The sequence below is a fragment of the Alligator sinensis genome, unplaced genomic scaffold (genome assembly GCF_000455745.1).
Source record: "Alligator sinensis unplaced genomic scaffold, ASM45574v1 scaffold221_1, whole genome shotgun sequence".
Classification (NCBI taxonomy): Eukaryota; Metazoa; Chordata; order Crocodylia; family Alligatoridae; genus Alligator; species Alligator sinensis.
The window spans coordinates 2,544,861-2,546,759 of NW_005841948.1; the positions used below are offsets into that span (position 1 = coordinate 2,544,861).

Genomic DNA, 1,899 nt, shown 5'->3' on the forward strand with positions numbered 1-1,899 from the left:
GAATCCCAATGCATGAAACACCAACATTTCAAAATGTTCTAAGAGGAATGAGACCCAATCTCTAGGCAATTTCCTTGAATGGCTCTCCTTGTGCTATGGACCCTAGAAGTCCTGTAGTCCAGCTCCAAGGCTTTCTGCTTGGTTGGCTGTCTTGGAGTTACAAACCCTGGTAGCCCTGGGAGACAGGACTGCTGAGGAGCTCCAATCTGGAAGATGGGGCTTCCAGACACTTGCTTTCCTGTTAATAAACCTGACAGGCAGGTGACCTGACAGGGGTGGTTCTGTAATACTGTCACTGAAATCAAGCCATTTACATGAAATGTTTCAGTTTTGACTAAGGCACACATTTAATTTAATTTAAATCTGCTATAATCATGAAAGGCTTAACACTTTTTTTTTAAAATGGTAGACGAGATTTGCATGCAATATGATCACTTGTAGAACTAAGGTTTTACGAAAAACCAAACACTAGAAGACTGATGAAAAAGTCACAAGAGTTGGCAATGCTGCAAGCTGGGTGAAACTGCTATGTTCTCTCCCTAACACTGCAAGCTAGTATGAGTTAGTGTGGGAAGAAAACACTGGAAGAAAGGATAAAAAGAAAAGATACTGCTTTAGACATATTTAGATGTAGTTACAGTCTGTCCAAAATTATGTGCAGTGGACAGCTTGTTCCAAGAGGTGTAGAGCCATCAAACCAATCTAAGTATTTCTAGAATATTTTTTTTCTGATAAGCATGCTGTGTACAGAAAAATGCTTGCTGGCATAGTATAATGATTTTTATCAGCACACATCCAAGAACCCCTCATTGCTTCCTTTTCAGATTTCTCATGTGTGAACAGCATGGTTAACTGAAATTCTCTCTGGTGCGAAGAGGTTTCATTATCATGTATTGTCTGCAAACACATGTACTAATACAGTGTCCTCCCCCCCCCAATTTTACTTGCAGTTACAACATTCATCACTTGAAAATCAGTACTCAGGTACACAAGCAACATTTAGTAACCAAAACAAAAGTCTTATTCACAAAAGGAAAAGGAACTAAATCTGAATTGGCCCAGTTCTCAAAATTATTCATTACAAATCTTAATTTCAGAGAGAACTAACTTTATACTCACAGTCCAGAATCTCTGCAGCCAAAAGAACACAAATTTATGAACACTTTCACTTCCTCTATCGCACACAATTTCATTTCAATTCCCCAAAATTACATTTAATTATTCCCTATCTCTGAAAATAACATATTACCTGATGGTATTTCTTGAGTATGTTGTGCATTTCTGCTACATCTTCACTTGTTATCGTTTTGATGACATATCTTTTGTCATATGAGGTGTGAAAGCGGGCACCACTACGTGCCTGAGAATCATTAGCAAGTGGCGCACTTCTTGTCAAGGAATTCTGTCAGTTCAAGAAAAACACAAAACTGTTAGACCAACAAATGCACAATGTAATTAAAAGGCATATGACACATTTGATTTTATTTTCTATTCCCTTTCAAATCACTTTTATGCCACTGAAATCTTCTAAAATAGTAATAACTTTCTAGATTGAATCAGCATCCGCTGCATAAAATACTTGGCAAAGAGAATAAATTAGTAGTGATTATGTTCAGTGGTCACCATGTTCAGATATTTTTGAAGTAAACTTCTATTGATCACTTAAGTCTTTTTCAGAAGCAATTTTCTTCCAAATATTAGGAAATAAGATAAAGTACAAAATTAACACTGATCCACAATAATTATGCATACAGGATCAATCATGTGAACAGCATAATGTGATCAGCAAGTGTGACATGTCACACTGTCAGAATGATCAAGTACACAATAGACAGAAGACCCAAGTCATAATTCCCAAATCCTAATCCCAGTCCTACCACTAATTTTATACCCAGTACT

General features: G+C 36.9%; 1 protein-coding gene across 3 annotated transcripts in view; it reads right to left on the minus strand.

Moving 5' to 3' along the window:
- The window catches only part of PIP4K2A (phosphatidylinositol-5-phosphate 4-kinase type 2 alpha), a 109,685-nt gene that overhangs the window by 60,996 nt on the left and 46,790 nt on the right, over positions 1-1,899 (minus strand). For 2 of the 3 annotated variants that reach the window (XM_025199712.1, XM_006020166.3), the window contains exon 4: positions 1,250-1,402. The exons of the other annotated variant lie outside the window; for it this stretch is intronic. In XM_025199712.1, coding sequence (XP_025055497.1) covers positions 1,250-1,402 — 153 coding nt within the window. The remainder of the gene's footprint in view (positions 1-1,249; positions 1,403-1,899) is intronic. 3 annotated transcript variants of the gene reach the window in all.